The sequence below is a fragment of the Mercenaria mercenaria genome, chromosome 18, assembly GCF_021730395.1.
Source record: "Mercenaria mercenaria strain notata chromosome 18, MADL_Memer_1, whole genome shotgun sequence".
NCBI lineage: Eukaryota > Metazoa > Mollusca > Bivalvia > Venerida > Veneridae > Mercenaria > Mercenaria mercenaria.
The window spans coordinates 38,411,255-38,431,580 of record NC_069378.1 but is presented as its reverse complement, the minus strand read 5'-3'; the positions used below and the strand labels follow the sequence as shown (position 1 = coordinate 38,431,580).

Below are 20,326 nucleotides of genomic sequence, written 5' to 3'. Positions count from 1 at the left end.
ATCTAATTCAATATTTTCATCCAAAAAGTATTTGAGCTCATTCAGTTTGGGATACAGTTAGTGGATATTCAGATGCATAAAGTTAAGACCTTTCCTTGTAAATAAATAATTACTAATATTGCTTGGAACAGAAACATTTGAATTTGACAAATTATCACTGTGATAGTTCAATTTCATTTTCTCTTTGTTATTTTGGTCTGAAATGCAAGTTACCACATCGGAAATCTCTGATATCTTTGCCACTGTCGTGGATTTGGATGTCTCTGCCATTGGGCATATGGATAGTTCTGATTCCGTCAGTGCTTGGCCCTCTGAAAATTTACAGATAGGTTTGTGGTATTTTGCAGACCTAGTATGTCACGAATGGCTGCATTCAGGTGTTTTCCAAGGATAGCTGATCCTTGAAAGTTTAAATGGACTTCATCATAGTAAAGTTCTTCATCAACTTTGTTTTTGTGCATCATTACTTTGTTGTTGTCTATAAACCTAAATCCTTTGGCCTCACACATGCTTTTCAGAAGATCATTTGTTTCAGTAATGTTTTTAGATGAAAGGCGATCCTTTCTTTTTCAGCAGTATAGATGAGATCATGACCTTTACTTTTGGGTTGATTCTTGTTAGTGTTTCAGTAAGATGCTGAAAATGCTTGCAGATGTCCTCTGGTCTGTCTGCATTTGATATGTTGTTGATGCCAGCATGAATAATGATGACATCGGCTTCTGTTGTAGTTTTTGGTTGTGTCCTTTGATCTATAATTTTGTCATGTATGTGTTGGACAGTTGCACCGCGATGTGTTTTAATTGTTACTGTTGTCTGTTGTGTATTCATTTTATCTCTGATTAGTCCTTGAGTTACAGAGTCTCCCAGAATAAGTACCTGATTTTTCTTTGGTTCTGTGCTTGTATTTGCTGTAGACTTTTTGCCTTCGAGTGAAAGTGCATAAAACTTTAACCTGAAATTCTTAGTAAAAAGGGGAATAAATCATGAAAAATTGTGCCAGAGTTATTCATCTTGTGTCATATGATGTGGGTGATGATGCTGAACAACTATTTTAAGTTTGAATCAGATCCATTCAGTAATAACAGAGGTAGAGTGAAAGTGCACCAAAACTTTAACCTGAAATTCTAAGTAAAAAGGGGAAATAATTCATGAAAAAATGGTGCCAGAGTCATGCATCTTGTGTCATATGATGTGGGTGATGATGTTGAACAACTATTTTAAGTTTGAATCAAATCTATTCAGTAATAACAGAGATAGAGTGAAAGTGCATCAAAACTTTAACCTGAAAATCTAAGTGAAAAGGGGGGATAATTCATGAAATATTGGTGCCAGAGTTATGGCCCTTATGTCAGATGATGTGGATGATGATGAGGAATAAGTATTTCAAGTTTAAATCAAATCCATCATGTAATTACAGAGATAAGTTGAAAAAAGAGAAAGTGCACCAAAACTTTAACCAAGGTGGGGACGCGGAAAGACGCTGACGCCGGGGCGAGTAGGATAGCTCTCCTTATACTTCGTATAGTCGAGCTAAAAACTGCTAAATACTGCTTCCTGATGTCCCATAATGCAGTGCGAAAGATGGCCGCTCACAGTGAAAACTAAAGCATGTGAAAGGTAAAAATGGATTATAACTGCTCAAAAACAATGTTTATAACACAAAATGATGCACAAATAGTTAAATAAATGATAAAAACTGTTTTAATGGAGTTAACTAATTAGGCAGGATTAAAGTGTGAAACTCATGCACAGACTGATTGGATTTATAGTCATTTGGTGGAAACTGGTGAAAATTAAAGGATTTACAAGACAAAAGGACAAACCAGTTCATAACTTGTATAAATGAATCTGATGTTTTGTATTTAAATAGAATCAGTTCATTGTACATTTTATGGCTGGTAAAATCATCACAGACAGTTTAATATTCAAAAGAAAGTACAGAATGAATTACTCCCCTTGGACAAGTTGATGCAAGTTCTTCTGCATTTTTTTTTTTTTGATGTCATTTAAATGGTTGAAGCAAGAATTGTAGTATTTTTGCAGTATTTTGTGATATTTAACCACTTACAGCTGATCCTGCAGTTTTGTTGCAGTTTTTTGTGACATCATTATACTTCTTAGCTCATTTACATATTTCGGCCAATTTAACTGCTTTTGCACTATATTTTCACTGCTTTTCTATTAAATATGTTAATGCAGGCATTTGAAGACAAATAACTGCTATTATGCTGAAAAACTGCAGTTTTACTGCCTTCCTTTTTCCTAAGGGATAGCATATCATAACAAGGCTAAGACTAAGGCATACCAGTCATAAATAATTACAATCTTGGGAAAAAAGTGGTATTTATAAAAATTTTAAAGGAGATAATACAATAATAAAATTCGGAAGTGGTGAGGAATACTTTCATTTCACGTTTGAAAGAAGTACTAAGTCTTGTTATAAGATATAAGCAATAGTAACAAAGATATGACAGAAAAACAAAGGTTGCCGAAAAACTTTAACCAAGAAAGCTCATGCCGACACGGACACCGATGCCGACGCCAGGGCGAGTAGAATAGCCCCCCTATTCACCAAATAGTGGAGCTAAAAAGTAACAGAGGACAAGACACAAGCGGTTCTTGTTGCTCCAATATTGAAAACTCAAAGTTGGTGGCCATGCCTTCTGCGTCTGATTTGCAGCGACTGTTATCTGCTACCAAAGCCATCGTGCAGTCTTTATCTCCCCAACAAGCTGGACCAGCAACATCCACTGAAAACTCTGAAATTGGGAGTTTTTCCATTATCAGGCGAGCCCTCAAGAGTAAAGGAGTACCAAAATCATCACGCAGTGTCATTTTACAATCATGGAGGGAAACACCAAAAAAACAATATAACACATACATTAACCAGTGGATTCAATTCTGTGGAACTACCAATGATAACCCTTTTCAACCCAGTATCAACAATGTTTTAAAAATTCTTGGTGTGTTATTTGAAAAAGGAATGAATTATAGAACAATGGGCGTAGCAAGGTCAGCGGTGAGAGTATTTCTTAAAGTATGTAGTAACATTGACATCACTGCCTCCAAAGAGGTAATGCGTTTTATGAAAGGTGTATTCTTGCAAAGACCTGCTTTTCCGAAATATCAGACAACATGAGATCTTAAATAAATCTTGAATAAAGACCACCTCCCAATAAAGACCACATTTTGGCTCTCCCAAGGGTGGTCTTTACAGACAGGTTTGACTGTAACTTCTCTTTTACTCAGTACAAACAGTCACAGATAAAACAGTAAGAAAGACGACTGCAGACAGATTGTCATTAAAAAGGGTGGAAAGAAAACAAGATGTTGTCAACAGATTAGAAAACCCACCATATACTTCGTATATATATCTATGAAGTCATCTGTGTCACACATTGACTATAATCTTCCTGCAAATTAGTACTCAACTAACAGATTCTTCAACACAAAGGTATAATGGTTGCAAATTTTCTTACTTTTTGAACATTTTCATTTTCATTAAATATTATCTTTAATGAGGTCAATGGCATCAGAGTTAAGACCCTTGAGACATATGATGTGGGTGATGATGAGGAATAACTATTTTAAGTTTGAAGTAAATCCATTCAGTAATAATAGAGATGGTACACAGTGACTAAGTACCACTTCAGGAAGATCCCTTGATTTAATGGTCAATGACTCACAGGTCAAGGTCAGAGGGGTCCTCCCATTTTTCTAAAGTTCAGTTCAGTTTCCTAATAATATATCTAATTAATCCTCATCCACATCCTGCACACCCACCCCTTATACACCTACCCCTGTTCTCTGCTCATACACCTATCCCTGTTCTCTGCTCATACACCTACCCATTCTCTGCTCATACACCTACACCTTTCTCTGCTCATACATCTACCCCTGTTCTCTGCTCATACACCTACCCATTCTCTGACCATACACCTACCTCTGTTTTCTGCTCATACACCTACCCCTGTTCTCAGCTCATACACCTACCCCTCATACATCTACCCCTGTCCTCTGCTCATACACCTACCCCTGTTCTCTGCTCATACATCTACCCCTGTTCTCTGCTCATACACCTACCCATTCTCTGCTCATACACCTAACCTCATACATCTACCCATTCTCTGCTCACGCACATACCCCTGTTCTCTGCTAATACACCTACCCCTGCTCTCTGCTCATACATCTACCCCTCATACACCCACCCCTCATACACGTACTCCTGTTCTCTGCCCTTATTTTTTTTACTACCGGGTATTAGGTTTTTTGAAATTGTAGCTGAAATTGTTTCCTAAAATTCTACCTTATGTTATCCAATACCAAATGAGCTACAAATTGATTCTCTAAATGTGATAAACACTGCTCACTGATAGCTCATTTACATCTGATAGTCTAATCAGATTTTCAGTGTTTGTTTATATATGATTTTTTTCAAAAATTAATTCCTCCCAATGTCTGTATCATGAATATTTCTTCAGTTTGGCCAGTTTCTTTTTCTTTCTTTTCTGTGTATATCATTTTATGCTATTAGTTACAAAACTGGTGGCTTGGGAAAAGTAGTTAAACACTATTCTTCAGACATACATCCAAGCTGTTGCATTACAACATAGTACTAATGTGTAGCGGGGTCGGAGAGCTAGCGTCTATCGGATAACAAGCCCTCCACTCAACCCAGGAGCTGAGGGTCCAACTGTGGCCAGCCACTCAACCCAAAGACTGTCTCACTGGGGTCAGCTTCCCACTGACCCCTCTCAACCAGGGGCTGTGGATTCCAGTCTAACACTCAATCTAGGTGCTGCAGGTTCCATTGGGGCAACAAATGTAACCACTAATAAGAGACAAGTACTGGTACCTCAAGACAGATTTAATTCAGTGAATTGGTATACCCCACCAAACAGGAAAAGAAGCATTATTTGCCTACATAAAGCACTTAAATACAATTGAATTTCAGTCTTTTTGAAAGTTATTCATTCTTAATTATAAATAAAACAAGAGCTGTCACTAATGGTGACAAATGCCCAAGCAGCGCCTTGACCTTTGACCTGGTGACCTTGACCTGGTGACCCCAAAGTCAATAGGGGTCATGTACTCAATAAGTACTATTAGCATGTGAAGTTTGAAGGTCCCGAGTTCAGTGGTTCACGAGTAAAGTGCCTTCATGCAAAAAGTTAATGTTGAAAGTTAACATTGTGACGAACTAACGGATGGACAGTTGAAAACTAATATGCCTCCCTTCGGGGGCATGAAAACATTTTTCTATATTTAGTAACAATGACCTTGACCAAAGCTACCTGATTAAAATGAAATAACAAGAGGGCCATGATGACCCTATATCGCTCACCTGTTATCATTGCACTTGAGGACAAGAAGACCCTCAGAAAAAATATATCTAAGTCCAAAGGACAGGAACAACAAAGGGAAGAAATTTAACCAAAAACAAACAAAAAAATTCTTACAAGGTATAGATATGTCAAAATACACCTAAAAATTGGAAGTACCATCCATGTTGTACCACAGAAAAGTGGTCTCGATTTTTCCCTACGGCCAATAATAAAAAAGTTACTAAAAATAAGCTATTTATAGTAAAGTAAAAGGGAAGTAATTAAAAAAAAAATATTGTAAGTGAACAAAAGAAGGATCTGCCAAATACATCTGTTGACATAAATGAAATTTCAGATCAGTATCTTCGTTAGTTACGGAGATATACCCATTTTTATTTAAAATAAAGGGAGGTAATTTGACATATAATCAGTCCATAGTTATCTACCCTGACTGTCTCAGTCCAACTAATAACAATAATGAAATTTCAAATAAGTCCTATAAGTACTTACTGATACAAATCCATTTTGATTACAATCAGGGGAGGTAATCAGATATAAAACAACTCTGGAACCTATGATTGGATCTGATTTGTCATGAAATCCAAGATTTATTGTTGTTGAAGATATTTTGGAAGTTTGTATCAAATAAAACCAAAAATGAAGTCTCTATATGGCTGCAAAAGCCAAAATAGCCAATTTTGGACCTTTACGGGGCCATAACTCTGGAACCCATGAAGGAATCTGGCCAGTTCAAGAAAGGAACCAAGATCTTATGGTGATACAAGTTGTGTGCAAGTTTGGTTAAAATCATATCATAAATGAAGCTTCTATTGTGCAGACAATGTCAAAATAGCTAATTTTGGCCCTTTCAGGGGCCATAACTCTGGAACCCATAATGGAATCTGGCCAGTTCAAGAAAGGAACCAAGACCTTATGGTGATACAAGTTGTGTGCCAGTTTGGTAAAAATCAAATCATAAATAAAGCTGCTATTGTGCAGACAATGTCAAAATGGCTAATTTTGGCCCTTTCAGGGGCCATAACTCTGGAACCCATAATGGGATCTGGCCAGTTCAAGAAAGGAACCGTGATCTTATGGTGATACAAGTTGTGTGCAAGTTTGGTTAAAATAAAATCATAAATGAAACCACTATCGTGCTGACAAGAAATTGTTGACGGACGGACGACGGACGAAGGGTGATCACAAAAGCTCACCTTGTCACTATGTGACAGGTGAGCTAAAAAAGATTGTCTCTATGAAAGCTACCTATACCAGGTTTGGTCTGCTTACTTCATTCTAAACTGAAGTTACTGTGAGAAAATCACTTTTCTATTTTTAGTAATGATGCTCTTGACCTTGACCTTAGCAATCCAAAATACACCTTAAACCATGGCCTGCACGCAAGCTTCCTACATGCCAAGTTTGAAGTCAATACCTCTCATAGTTATTTAGTTATGCTCTGAACACAAAATATGATGGAACTGACCTTTTAGCTCATTTTGTAACCTTGACCTTTAATCTATAGAGCCAGTTCATATGCTCTGCACATCATCTCATCGCCATCTACTTATATGCCAAGTTTAAATGGCATTAATGGTTATAGACATGAATTATGACTGACAGACACACCTGCCATCACACAATACATCCCAGGGATATAATAAAAACACACTTTATGTATTACATATAAAACTAGGTGTTTTTGTCACAGAAACATATGATTGTCTCCCACCTATATATTCTAAGGATGGAAGAGGGATTTTTCTATTTTTAGCTCTGGTGGCCATTTTGTGCAGCGAAGCGGAACATGCCAGTGATATGCACAACTGGGGTTTGGTACTGATTACTCCTGTGAAGTTTCGTCGAAATCCTGCCAGCAGTTTGACATGTGAAAGCCGGACAAGATTTTTCTATCATAAGCTCTGGCTACCACTTTGTGCAGCGAAGCGCAATGTGTCAGCGATATGCACAACTAGGCTTGGTACTGATCACTCCTATGAAGTTTCCTCAAAACCTGTCCAGCAGTTTGACCTGTGAAAGCCGGACAAGATTTTCTACTTTTAGCTCTGGTGGCCATTTTGTGCAGCGAAGTGCAACGTGCCAGCGATATGCACAACTGGGGTTTGGTACTGATCACTCCTGTGAAGTTTTGTTGAATAACAGCCAGTAATTTGACATGCAAAAGCCGGACAAGATTTTTCTATCTTTAGCTCTTGTAGCTATTTTGTGCAGCACAGAAGAACGTGTCGGCGATATGTACAACTGGGCTTGGTACTGATCACTCCTGTGAAGTTTCGTCGATATCCAGCCAGCAGTTTGACCTGTGCAAACCGACAAGATTTTTCTATTTTTAGCTCTTGCTGCCATTTTTTCCAGCAAAATGGAATGTGCCGGCGATATGCACAACTAGACTTGGTACTGATCACTCCTGTTAAGTTTCGTCAAAATCTGGCCAGCTGTTACTAATACAGACGGACGGCAAAGGCAAAAGCAATATGTCTCCCCACCGATTGAGGAGACATAAATACAAAAGCACCATAAATCTCGTTTTCTTCAAACAATCTGTCTGAAACTTGCAGGCCCACATTTCCCTAGTGCATTTAATGTTATAAATTCTACCATGTATTATTTAAATCCATTAAAACCATGTAAGAGATATGACTCTGGATGGACAGAATGTGCACTATTTATGAATTATATATATAAGTGCAAAGGGCTATAAATCTTGTCTGACGCAAGCAATCCAACTTGCACTTACATGGCCACATTTCTGTACAGCAGTTAACATTTCTAATCCTACAATCCAATTCTGAGATATGACTCAAGACTGACAAAAAAAATGCATAAAAGTCTACCTATGTACTATATAAATAATTGCAAAGGGCCATATATCTTGTCTTCCTCAACCAATCTGAATAAAACTAGCATGGCTGCATTGCCCTATAGCAATTAACATTTCTACTATGTTTTATTGAAATCCTTCCAACCATGTCAGAGATACGACTCCGGCAGACAGAAAATAGAACAAGAGCTCCACCAAGCGGGGCAATATAAGCCCCAAGGGTTACATCAGAGGATGGGAGCAAAATTTAAAGAACTTGGCTGTTGAAGCCCAAAGGACAGGAACAACAAAGGGAAGAAATTTAAAAAAAAAAAAATCCAAGTCCACAAAAAAATCTTTATTAGGTACAGGTATGTCAAAACACACCTACAAATTGGAGGTACCATCCATGTTGTACCATAGAAACGTGGTCTCGGTTCTTCCCTACTGCCAATAATAAAAAACTTTCCAAATAAGCTATTTATAGTAACATAAAAGGGAAGTAATTCAAATTTTTTTATTGTAAGTGAACAAAAAAGGGATCTGCCAAATAAAAACAAGAGCACTGCAATGCAGAGCAATATCGTAACACAAAGCAAAGTCATATATGACCTGTGACTCCTAAGTGTGACCTTGACCAAAACATGCACTCTGCATGTCATCTCGGCGTGGTGAAGATTTGTGTCAAGTTTCTTTGAAATTCTTAAGGGGCCTTGAGTGGACACAAAATTGCCAACAGACAGACGGACACCGGGGGTAAAACATAATACGTCCCTTTGGGCATATAATAAATCACTAAATATATCACTATATATGTAATATATATATATATATACATGTATACATGTACGAAGGGCCATAAATCTGATCTTACTAATGTTACCTTGACCAAAACTTGCAGTGTGGCATTTCTACCATGTTTTATCTAAATACTCTACACCATGTCATAGATATGGATGGATGGACGGTTGGCAAGACGACAACACCAAAACTATATCCCTACGCCTTTGGCAGGGGACAACAAGCTTGAACCTTTCTTTATGCAAAAATAGCTAACTAAATAAACTGATGTGTATAGATTAACAAAGCTGACAATATAACACATCTGAAGAAAACATTTTTCAGTATCACAACCTTTTTGTAGGTATTAGTTCTTAGTTAATATTTCTCCTTCATGTATATATCTGTCATGAACTAGTTTCTTGTATTTCTGCCGTGGACTGGTTCCTTTTTCTTCCCCATCCAAACAAGGAGCTTCCATCTGCAGGCTCAAGATGTATATCTGGTAGGGAATTTGATCTACTTAATTTTGACAGTTCCATCTCTGTAACCTTTTCTCTCCTCTTTTTAAAATAGCTTCCACCTAAAAAGCCTAAATGACAAAATAAAAATCTGTATCAACTTTATGAATTTAACAGTCGTATAACAACAAGAGTTGTCAAGGTGACAACAGGGCTTGCTGCTGAAGATAAAACAGCCATATCCCAAACCAACATGTTCTCTTTTTGAAAACCTAGACTAACAGAAGATGTTTGCAAAACACATGAGCCCCATATGTTGACCTGTCCCATATTTAGTCTCGAAGTCTATGTGACCTTGGTCTTTAACCTTCTGGCCCCCAAAACTACACAGGTTATCTACTGACCACAGGTCATTATCCTCTGAAGTTTGTAGGCAATATGCTCAAGTGTTCTTGAGTTACTAAATGGAAACTATTTTTAGTCTTGAGGTCATTGTGTTCTTGACCTCTGACCGACTGACCCTCAAAACAATAGCGGTCATCTATGATCTACTGACACATATGATCATCCTTTGAAGTCCTTCATTTATTGATTGAAACCATATTCAGTCTCAAAGTCCTTGTGACCTCGACCTTTGACCCCAACAAATTACGGTTCATCTGCTGACAAAACATGAACATCCTATAAAGTTTGATCAATGTGGGCCAAAGTGTTGGTTAGTTATTGAGTGGAAACTGCTTTCAGTCTCAAGGTTAATGTCATCTTGACCTTGACTTACTGACCCTAAAATACTGAAAATATACTAATATACTAATATACTACAAACAATCATCCTATGAAGTTTGATGACTAAAGGCTACGGTGCTCTTTAGTTACTGAGCAGACACCATTCTCAGTCTAAAGGTCTATGTGACTTTGACCTTTGAACAACTAACACACAAAAAAATTGGGGTCATCTACAGACCACTGGTAATCATCCTATGAGGTTCGACCATTATGAGAGGAAGTGTTCTGTAGTTATTGATCGGAAACTAAATGGTCTACTGACCAGAAGACAATGAGCAAAAAGATATATCCCCTCTACTTCAAAGAGGAGTATAATAAGTAATATTGTTATCAAGAAATATGACAAGTGTCAAACATTCCTGTCATGGCTATCAACAGTCAAGTAAAAAAATGCAGAAAACAAGAGGATGGGATAGGAAATTACAGACAGTTTTACACTTTGGATGAGGCAGGTGAAATGGTACAGGTGGGAGACACTGATAAAAAATATGGCAAAAACACAAGAAATAGAACGGTGAAGGAGTATGCTTAAAGTATTTGTATATGAAGGACAGAATGGGGTACTAGTATGTAGCTGTGTGTGAAAGTATGTGGGTATGTATTGGTATTAGAGTAAGATACTCAGAAACAATCTCTACAAAGTAAATGAAAGTGGAAATGTAAAATAAACTAGAATGTGTCTGTAGGACACAGGGTGTGCCCCCACTGGTACAATTGTCACAGATAAGGGGCAATAATTCAAATGTTTGCAGTCTTAATTGGGTATAGCCTCAACAAACATTTTATGAAAAGGATTCATTATTCTAGGCCCTATACTTTTTGAGCTATGAGCATCACAAACAAAAAATCCACTATTTTGACTATTTCAAGGGCCATAACTCTGTAATAAGAGCTAAGATTCTCAAGTAGAATGCCAAGTGTGCAAGGTCACATCACGTTAAAGACTCCAGCAAGGTTTCCTGAATTCACATCTAATACTTTTTGAGCTAGGCACATTATTAGGTGAAAAAGTGCATTTTTTTACTATTTCAGGGGCCATAACTTTAAAAATAGGGGGTGGAGCCAGCCAAAAAAAAAGGTGTGCAAGTTTATATCATGATAAAGACTTATGCAAGTTTTCAACCATTTATATTAAATACTTTTTGAGCTAGGTGCGTCACAAGGTGAAAATGTACATTTTTGACTATTTCAGGGGCCATAACTCTAAAAATAGGAGGCGGACCCAAATGAAAATTAGGAGGTGCACAAGTTCATATCATGATTAAGACTCGTGCAAGGTTTCATGAATCTATATCAAATACTTTTTGAGCAACTAAGGCATGTCACAAGGTGAAAATGTGCATTTTTGACTATTTCAGGGGCCATAACTCTGAAAATAGGGGGCGGATCCAAATGAAAAATAGGAGGTGCACAAGTTCATATCATGATTAAGACTCATGCAAGGTTTCATGAATCTATATCAAATACTTTTTGAGCTAGGCGTGTCACAAGGTGAAAATGTGCAATTTTGACTATTTCAGGGGCCATAACTCTGAAAATAGGGGGCGGAGCCAGATGAAAAATAGGAGGTGCGCAAGTTCATATCATGATTAAGACAGTTGCACGGTTTCATGAATCTATATCAAATACTTTTTGAGCTAGGCATGTCAAAAGGTGAAAATGTGCATTTTTGACTATTTCAGGAGCCATAACTCTGAAAATAGGGGGCGGAGCCAGATGAAAAATAGGTGCGCAAGTTCATATCATGATTAAGACTCATGCAAGGCTTCATGAATCTATATCAAATACTTTTTGAGCTAGGCGTGTCACAAGGTAAAAATGTGCATTTTTGACTATTTCAGGGGCCATAACTCTAAAAATAGGGGGCTGAGCCAGACAAAAAATAGGAGGTGCGCAAGTTCATATTACAATAAAGACTCATGCAAGGTTTCATCAATTTATATCAAATACTTTTCGAGCTAGGCACGTCACGAACTTCAGACGGATGGACGAACGAACGCACGCACGGATAAGACCAAATCTATATGCCCCCACCGATCATGGGGGTGGGGGTGGGGGGCACAAAAATACTTAAAGCAGCAGAGAAACAGAAGAAAATGCATGAACTAGAGCTGTCTCTAAGGTGATTTATACCCTCAGACGCTGCTTTGATACACTGGGAAAGTAAAATGTTGCTATCATCACATTTCAATGATTTGACTTTTAAGTGTGACCTTGACTTTGGATCAAATAACCTTGGTTGAATATTTTGCAAGTCGTCTTCATGAGGTTAGCAATTGATGCTAGTTAAGTTTTATGAAAATCCTTTCAGTGGTTAATAAAATATGGAATGGACACAAATTAAAGCTAATTGATCTTTGACCTCTAAATGTGACCTATTCCTTGGACCTTATGATGTGGGTTAATAACTCTGCATGTCATCTGTATGAGGTTAACAACGGATGCTTATTTCACAGAAACATTCCTGTGATTAAGAATAATTTTTGAAGAAGACATGAATTTAAACTCTTTTGATATTTGACCTGTATGTGTGACAATCACTGACATTGACCTTGAACTTAGAGACTGTTGTCTTGATGAAGTAAAGAACTGATGCAACTTTTATGAAAATTTTTGAAGAGGTTTGGAAGATATGGAGTGGACAAAAAAGTTAAGCTATTTCATCACTGAGTGTGACTTTGACCTTAAACCTAGTGACCTGGGTTGTCTGCTCTGCATCTCGTCTTGATAAGGTTATGAACTGATGCAAGTTTTATAAAAAAATTTCCCAGTGGTTAAGAAGATATAAGTCAGACATGAAGTAAAGCTATTTGACATTTGATCTGACTTTGACATTGGACCAAGTGACCTGGCCCCATGTTCACAAAACATTTTCAGTCTCAGCTGCGTTTGATAAACTTTATTAAATTTGTCCTTTATAACTATATAAATAGTATGATTCAAACTAAATTTTATGTTAATAACTATTTTCAAGTTACTATTCAGTAATGATGTCAGTCTCAGTTGGAATTTAACCTTGAGGTTAGAGTAATTGATATTAAAATATCAAATTCACACTCAGCTGAGACTGATAAATGAACACGGGGCCTGGGTTGTGAGCGCTGCATGTCATCTTAAGGTTAGAAATTGATGCTAGATATATGAAAATTTTCTATGCCATTCAGAAGATATGGAGTGGACAGATGGAGGACAGACATTTAACGATACTAAAAGTTCATCATGAGCATTGCATCTTCAGTGAGCTACAAATTTGGGCGAGGACCTTACAATGCTGCTACAGATCAAGTTTGATGAAAATCCACCCAGCTATTCGTAAGAAGTTTTTTCAAGAAATTCTCAGCTGTAGCAACCCCTAATGGGATGAAGTGCCCCCATTTGAAAACAAATCTGGCAGAGGACCTAATAATGATGCTAATTTGATGAGTTCCATCAGGCATTCCATGAGAAGGAATTTTTAACAGTATTTCTATAATGAAACCGTTTGAACAAAATTGGGAGAGGTCCTTATAGACTACAGACCAAGTTTTATCCATCAATCAGTTCATGAAAGAAATAACTCTATTCTATTTTCAGCTCTGTTGGAACCTACAAAACCTTATAATAATGATAAAGATCAAGTTTGATGAAGATCTATTAAGCACTTTATGAGAAGAGGTCATTTAAAGGTATTTTCAGCTCCAGAGGTCTCAGACTCAAATAAGGGCAAAATGCTCTAATTTGAACAATTTTGGAGATGACCTTTCAATAATGCTACAGACCAAGTTTGATGGATTTTTATTTTAGCTCTGATGGCCCCAAAAAAGTCTAAGTACCCCCATTTGAACAAATTTGAGGGAGAACCTTTTAATGGTGGTACAGACAAAAGTTTGGTGAAAATCCCTTCAGCAGTTCATGAGACGAAGTCCTTTAAAGAACACTGTATGCTTCCCTCCCCCAACCCCATAAATATGGGGGCATAACAACAAATCAAACTAGAGCAATCACTAAAGGTGATGAATGTATCCACCCCCACGCACTGACACAATACATTGCAATTTGACGCACACAAGATTGCATAATTATGTGGACTGACTGTAAGTATACAGTATAGTAACAAGAAACAATGTCCCATAACTCTGCAGAAAATTTATCTAAAAGAATGTAACATACGCACCATGCACAACTAGGGTTGGTACTGATCACTTGTGTGAAGTTTTATTAAATTGTGTGCAAGGGTTCGGAAGATTAGGCATGCACAAGATTGCATATGCAGACTGTATGTACATAGTATATTTTGTTTCAGAACCTAACATGCCCAATGCACAACTGCTGTTGTTACTAATCACTTGTTTGAAGTTTCATTAAATAGTGTCAAGGGGATGAGGAGAGATGGTGCACACAAGATTGTGTGTATGTATATAATATACACCGAACCACAAAATAAACGCAACACATTTCTTTTTTGAATATTTCCGCCGTAAATATATTTTACTAACCCAAACGTATTTGAATATTATTTATACATGTAAAATATTACTAGGCCACTAAAATTTATTAAAATCATCGTACAGTGACACCTGACTGGCACAATATGAAAAGCACGTTTTGCACGTGCGCACTGAAAGTAAGTATATTATTTTTAAAAAATCGCTAATTTCGTGACCTGTTACGAATTTACAATTAAAACAAGAGGACCATGATGGTCCTGAATCGCTCACCTCTTCCCACATGACCCAGTTTTGAGTATGACGTCATTTTTTCTATTATTTGACATAGTGACCTAGTTTTTGAGCTCATGTGACCCAGTTCTGAACTTGACCTAGATATTATCAAGATAAAAATTCTGACCAATTTTCATGAAGATCCATTGAAAAATATGGTCTCTAGAGAGGTCACAACGTTTTTCTATTATTTGACCTATTGACATAGTTTTCGAAGGTACGTGACCCACTTTCAAATTTACCTAGATATCATCAAGCTGAACATTCTCACTAATTTTCATGAAGATCTCATGAAAAATATGGCCTCTAGAGAGGTCACAAGGTTTTTCTATTTTTATACCTACTGGCCTAGTTTTTGACCGCACGTGACCCAGTTTCGAAACTGACCTAGATATCATCAAGGTGAACATTCAGATCAATTTACATGAAGATCCATTGAAAAATATGGCCTCTAGAGAGGTCAAAAGATTTTTCTAATTTCAGACCTACTGACCTAGTTTTTGACCGCAGCTGACCCAGTTTCTAACTTGACCCAGATATCATCCAGATGAACATTCAGACCAACTTTCATACAGATCCCATGATAAGTATGGCCTCTAGAGAGGTCACAAGGTTTTTTTATTATTTGACCTACTGACCTATTTTTTTACGGCACGTGACCCAGTTTCAAACTTGACCTAGATATCATCAAGGTGAACATTCTGACCATTTTTCATGAAGATCCATTCAAGGGTATGGCCACTAGAGAGGTCACAAGGTTTTTCTATTTCAAGATCTACTGACCTAGTTTTTGATCACAGTTGACCCAGTTTCAAACTTGACCTATATATCATCAAGATAAACATTCAGACTAAATTTCATACAGATCCCATGAAAAATATGGCCTCTAGACAGGTCACAAGGTTTTTTCATTATCTGACCTACTGACCTACTTTTTGAGGGCACATGACCCAGTTTCGAACCTGATCTAGATATCATCAAGATGAACATTCTGACCAATTTTTATGGAGATCCATTCACAAGTATGGCTTCTAGAGAGGTCACAAGGTTTTTCTATTTTCGGACCTACTGACCTAGTTTTTGATCGCACTTGACCCTGTTTTGAACTTGACCTAGATATCATCAAGTTGAACATTCAGACCAACTTTCATACAGATCCCTTGAAAAATATGGCCTCTAGAGAGGTCACAAGGTTTTTCTAATTTTAGACCTACTGACCTAGTTTTTGATGGCACGTGACCCACTTTCAAATTTGACCTAGATATCATCAAGATGAACATTCAGACCAACGTTCATACAGATCCCATGAAAAATATGGCCTTTAGAGAGGTCAAAAGGTTTTTCTATTATTATACCTACTGGCCTTGTTTTTGACCGCACGTGACCCAGTTTCGAAACTGACCTAGATATCATCAAGGTAAAAATTCAAATCAATTTACATGAAGATCCATTGAAAAATATGGCCTCTAGAGAGGTCAAAAGATTTTTCTAATTTTAGACCTACTGACCTAGTTTTTGACCGCAGTTGACCCAGTTTCAAACTTGACCCAGATATCATCAAGATGAACATTCAGACCAACTTTCATACAGATCCCATGATAAGTATGGCCTCTAGAGAGGTCACAAGGTTTTTTTATTATTTGACCTACTGACCTATTTTTTTATGGCACGTGACCCAGTTTCAAACTTGACCTAGATATCATCAAGGTGAACATTCTGACCATTTTTCATGAAGATCCATTCAAGGGTATGGCCACTAGAGAGGTCACAAGGTTTTTCTATTTCAAGACTTTTTGAGGGCACATGACCCACTTTCTAACTTGATCTAGATATCATCAAGATGAACATTCTGACCAATTTTTATGGAGATCCATTCACAAGTATGGCCTCTAGAGAGGTCACAAGGTTTTTCTATTTTCAGACCTACTGACCTAGTTTTTGATCGCACATGACCCTGTTTCGAACTTGACCTAGATATCATCAAGTTGAACATTCAGACCAACTTTCATACAGATCCCATGAAAAATATGGCCTCTAGAGAGGTCACAAGGTTTTTCTATTATTTGACCTACTGACCTAGTTTTTGACGGCACATGACCCACTTTAAAATCTGACCTAGATATCATCAAGATGAACATTCAGACCAACTTTCATACAGATCCCATGAAAAGTATGGCCTCTAGAGAGGTCACAAGGTTTTTTTATTATTTGACCTACTGACCTATTTTTTAAGGCAGGTGACCCAGTTTCAAACTTGATCTAGATATCATAAAGGTGAACATTCTGACCAATTTTCATGAAGATCCATTCAAGGGTATGGCCACTAGAGAGGTCACAAGGTTTTTCTATTTCAAGATCTACTGACCTAGTTTTTGATCGCAGTTGACCCAGTTTCAAACTTGACCTATATATCATCAAGATAAACATTCAGACTAACTTTCATACAGATCCCATGAAAAATATGGCCTCTCGAGAGGTCACAACGTTTTTTCATTATTTGACCTACTGACCTACTTTTTGAGGGCACGTGATCCACTTTCGAACTTGACCTCTATATCATCAAGATGAACATTCTGACCAATTTTTATGGAGATCCATTCTCACAAGTATGGCCTCTAGAGAGGTCACAAGGTTTTTCTATTTTTAGACCTACTGGTCTAGTTTTTGACCACACATGACCCTGTTTCGAACTTGACCTAGATATCATCAAGATGAACATTCAGAACAACTTTCATACAGATTCCTTGAAAAATATGGCCTCTAGAGAGGTCACAAGGTTTTTCTATTATTTGACCTACTGACCTAGTTTTTGATGGCACGTGACCTAGTTACGAACTTGACCTAGATATTATCAAGGTGAACGTTCTGATTAATTTTCATGAAGATCTTGTGAAATTTATGGCCTCTAGAGAGAACACAAGGTTTTTCTATTTTTAGACCTACTGACCTAGTTTTTGAAGGCACGTGACTCAGTTTCGAACTTGATTTAGATATCATCAAGGTGAACATTCTGACCAATTTTCATGAAGATCTCCTGAAATATATGGCCTCTAGAGAGGTCACAAGGTTTTTCTATTTTTAGACCTACTGACCTAGTTTTTGAGGGCACGTGACCCAGTTTCGAACTTAAACCTAGATATCATCAAGGTGAACATTCTGACAATCTTCATGAAGTTCTCTGAAAAATATGCCTCTAGAGAGGTCCACAAGGTTTTCTATTATTTTAGACCTACGACCTAGTTTTGACCGCATGTGACCCGTTTCAAACTTGACTATATCATCAAGATGACATTGACCAATTTTCATATAGATCCCATGAAAATGTGACCTCTAGAGTGGTCACAAGCGAAAGTTTAAACGATGGACCACACGGACAGACGACGGAAGACGGACACCGCGCGATCACAAAAGCTCACCTTGTCACTTTGTGACAGGTGAGCTAAAAACACCCCAAAATATTTTTAGCTGACATAAATAGTCTTTTGCAATGCACATTTCGGGATAATTTGCCAAATCAGCTGTCGAATGCTAATCCAATGTCACGAGACTATAGCTCAGCATTAGTTTCATGCTTCGAGATTTAAGACTCCATCAACGTCTATAAAATGTATGTTAGGATCGACCAAGGACAGACTCCCAAAGTGACAACACCGCACAAGACGAAACAGTGCAGCTGCCCACCGTCAGGACAGATTCCTCAAAGCCAAATACCGCCAGAATACTATTGTTTAATGGTGAGTCTCTAACATGTACAAACATACATTGCAATCATCTTTATTAAATAAATAACCATTATATTATCAACCTTGTTGTCAATTAACAAATAACGCAATGAAGTACTAAATAAATTTCATATGCACTCGGTCACTACTTCATACATGATACAAATAACGTATGCAAGTACTTGTCTATTGCATATTTGTTCATCTACATTTACCCGCAGCAAGGGGTCAAGTGCTATTTTCAGACAATCCAAGGTCAACGTCACTGCGGGATAACACAAACTATTCTAGAAACAATATTTAATGTCCTGGACTGCCTCCTTGTCGCCAGACCTGCACGATAAGAAATCTGGCGGAGCTCAAAACACCGTTTTATGCCTGTCAAAAACCACCGAACAACCTTCAACATTACATCAGCTCTTATCCAATGAACATTCCACAGTAACAATATCGCAATTAATGCTCCATGGACAAGATGCATTGTTGTATTCAGCCATGGTACAGATATTGACAATGTTGAAAATTAACTTGTGGTAATGAACTTTGACATATAATCGGGTTATTTGTTTTATATTTTAATGAAATTACCAGTATTAGTAAGTCCCAATTAATGAAATAACTTGTTATCATCATTAATTGTTTATTTCGAATTATGGTTTCCCCAACCGTTGCGTTTATTTTGCAGTTCGGTGTAGTAACAAAAAACAAAGCCCCATAACTCAGCAATTTATTTTCTGAAAGAACCTAACATGCCCCATGCACAACTACTGTTGTTGCCGATCACTTGTGTGAATTTCATTAAATTGTGTCAAGGATGAGAGATGGTGTGACAGATGTTCTACGACAGACAGACGACGTCCCACCAAATATTCCCAAATTTGCAACCAGCCTGACATTTACCAACAATCTTCAACAATACTAGAATACACATAATACCAAAAAACATGGCACTAGACAAGTTGCATATCTTATGTATTTGTTGTCAAAAATTTGTTAAATCATATGCTACACAACCTGTATAAATAAGTTCTGTTCTATGCACTCCTAATAACATAATGTGCCACTGTAATTTTACATTTAGTTTTCTATCAACTTGCAGTTTCCAATACGCCCTTAAAAACTACGTTCTTTCAATTGTTTTAGCTCTGGATCTATAGTTCAGTGTCATCAGGAATGCTAAACAAATTTTCTTTTCGATTAATAACTGGACTATTTCCAGACAATTGTTCTTCTGAGGTGAGATTGGGTAAGTTTTGATGACTGTTTTCAGGTTACTGTCCTTGGGACTAAGTTGGATAAGTTTTGTTTTAGGTCACTGTCCCTTGTGACAATGTTGGGTTAAGTTTTGTTGACTATTTCCATGTCACTGCCCTTACAGAAGCAAGCCTCTGTGGCGTACATGCTGTGTATTTGCTGTGTATATGCCGCGAACACAGTAGTACGCCAGAGGAGTACATTTTACATACACCGCATGCCGCGTACTATTTCGACGAGTACACAGCATGTATGCAGGAGGTCACTAGTACACTTCAAGTACGCAGCACAGACTCTGAAAATTTAAGGAGTACACTGCATGTACGCAGGAGGGACTTGTACAAGGAATTAGTACACTGCATGTACACTGCAGATACTTTGAAATTTGTGCAGTACACTTCATATACGCGGGAAAGACTTGTACAATTTCTTTTGGCATTTATACTTAGTTTTTTTTATAAGTTAAAGTCTGAAGTTA

The 20,326-nt window shown here is 37.4% G+C and overlaps 1 protein-coding gene across 4 annotated transcripts in view; it reads right to left on the bottom strand.

Annotated features, from left to right (window-relative positions):
- Window positions 1-4,849: 4,849 nt before the first annotated feature.
- The window catches only part of LOC123538339 (syntaxin-17-like), a 131,749-nt gene continuing 116,272 nt past the window's right edge, over window positions 4,850-20,326 (bottom strand). For all 4 annotated transcript variants that reach the window (XM_045322365.2, XM_045322363.2, XM_045322364.2 and 1 more), the window contains exon 8: window positions 4,850-9,517. In XM_045322365.2, coding sequence (XP_045178300.2) covers window positions 9,333-9,517 — 185 coding nt within the window. In that variant the 3' untranslated portion in view covers window positions 4,850-9,332. The remainder of the gene's footprint in view (window positions 9,518-20,326) is intronic.